Below are 2,185 nucleotides of genomic sequence, written 5' to 3'. Positions count from 1 at the left end.
ACAATGTTGTTGATCACAGCTTCTTAACAATAATCTGAACTCCATGCTTCGGCTCTACAATCATCTTCATAACTGGTGAGTGAACATAATTAGGAGACAATGTGAAAGAGAAATTGGTAAGAATAAGAGCCATCAGCAACTTCAGCTCAACCATCGCCAGGTGCTGTCCAACGCAAACCCGCTGTCCGAACCCAAATGGCATGTATGCGTTTGGGCTCTTGCATGCACCAGAAATTCCATTTCCAAACCTTTGTGGTTTAAATTCAAGCGCATCTGCACCCCAAAGGGCTGTGTCGGTGTGCAATGCTGTCACCATAGTCCATACGTTTACGCCCTTGGGCACCCGAATGTTGCCTATCTTCACGTCTTTGAACGCCTCCCTTGCCAGGGTAGGCGCCGGAGGGTAAAGGCGCATCGTTTCTTGAATCACCATATGCAACTGCAAAATCAATAATGAAATTTAGTTGTTAGACGATTTGCCTGCCAATAGAAATGGTCAAGATTAGCAAGTGTACATTACATTTATATCCCCGGATTATGTTTATTTGCACAAATTACTCAACTATGAGAAATATTAACATCATCTACACAAATCACCCCCATTTTTTAAAAAATTATATACACACCTCCCAAAAATGCTAATGACATTACACAAACTAGTCCTATTTTATTACTATCATAAGTGGTTTCTATAATTGCGCAAAATACAGTGTGATTTGTATAAATAAACCATATATGAGGATCCGTTGGATTGTTAGAATTCAATTTGGGTGGGCTGGCAGGAGAGTGTATATTTAAATATTTGATTTTGTATACCTGTTTCATCTTACGAAGCATGTCTGTATCTGGTATTCGACCCTGACAAACTTCCTCAACCTCATCTCTGACGCGTGTTTGCCATTCCGGGTTCGAAGCCAACAACATGAGACACCAAGAAGCCGACACAGCAGAAGTCTCGAATCCAGCTAAATATATGTTTCTGCAGTTATCAACGATGAACTGATCGATTGCAGCCGAGGTAGAATAACTACTCTTTGCACCTTCAAGAAGTGTTTGGAGCAAGTCTTTCTCGCGTCCTGCTTGTCGCCTTTCCTTCACTATCTTCAAGATCAATGCACTGATTTCCTTCTCTAGTGCCCAAATTTGCCTGTTTCTCTTTGTAGGAAGATGCCTGTTGCACAATCACATGTATATATCAACTATATTAAGACCACCTTTCTTAACTGTATAAACAGTTTACTTAAGCAGCTAGCACGAATCATTACCTTAATCCTGGAATACCTACAGCTGTAAATGTCCTCTTGGACATAATCTCTTGGAGAACATCGAACTTCAAGAAAATCTCTTGGCCTTTGGAGTAGCTACTACCAAAACAAGCTCTGGATATTATGTCCCCGGAAAATCTCTTCATACAGTGATCCACACCGATTTCAACAACTCCACCTTTTTCACTCTCAACTTTGTGTTTCCACGAATCTACTAGCTCGAGACCCGACTCAGTAATTATGCTCATCATACCCTGCATCATGAACAAATGTTATTGTGCGATCGTGCCATGTTTGATAAACACAAATCATTCGCCCTTGCAGCTCTAAATCTCGAGATAGTTATAATTGTTTCATGTAACCATCTTTCATGTATAGATGTTGCGACTGTTAAGGACTTTTGGTAGGGAGAGCTGAAAGCCGTAAAAACCCCTCACATCAGTACTTGATAATCCTTGATGTGAGCATGCTGAATGGTTATGATCCTAATTGCAAGATGTAAGACTCATCCCTTCATGAGTTCAAAATCCACCTTAAATGGGTGTATTTATATGGAGGTCCAAATCTAACCCGGACCGCGTTCCAATATTTCAAATTAAATCATAACAAAATAACCACTAAAATAATGACAAAAAGTAGATAGATGTACCTTGACTTTGTCCATAAACAGTTCAGGAGCAATAATCTTCCTCTGCCGTGCCCAAATGGATCCATTCGACGGCAGGATTCCCTTTCCGAGTAAGGGCCCGAGTACTTTCTGCTGATACGAAGGCCTGCCCAAGTCCAGCGACGTGCAAGTCGTTATCTCTTTCGCCAAGTCAGGATTGTTCACATACAATACTTGCACATTCCCCAAAGAAAACACATATAATGGACCTGTAAACTCCCATCACGTCAGTGTTAATTTGTACCGAATACTA

At 40.8% G+C, this 2,185-nt stretch overlaps 1 protein-coding gene across 1 annotated transcript; it reads right to left on the bottom strand.

The window, feature by feature from the left end:
* Nucleotides 1-6: 6 nt before the first annotated feature.
* Nucleotides 7-2,154, bottom strand: LOC105155258 (cytochrome P450 714C2-like; the record flags this gene model as incomplete). Its single annotated transcript, XM_011071130.2, has 4 exons — nt 7-439; nt 817-1,171; nt 1,266-1,519; nt 1,915-2,154. Coding segments are annotated over 4 exons (1,275 nt in total), but the record flags the coding sequence as incomplete, so codon positions are not given.
* Between the last annotated feature and the right edge of the window lie 31 nt (nt 2,155-2,185).

The sequence above is a fragment of the Sesamum indicum genome, unplaced genomic scaffold (assembly GCF_000512975.1).
Source record: "Sesamum indicum cultivar Zhongzhi No. 13 unplaced genomic scaffold, S_indicum_v1.0 C00991, whole genome shotgun sequence".
In the NCBI taxonomy this organism is placed as follows: Eukaryota; Viridiplantae; Streptophyta; class Magnoliopsida; order Lamiales; family Pedaliaceae; genus Sesamum; species Sesamum indicum.
This window is presented reverse-complemented; position numbering and strand designations above follow the sequence as displayed.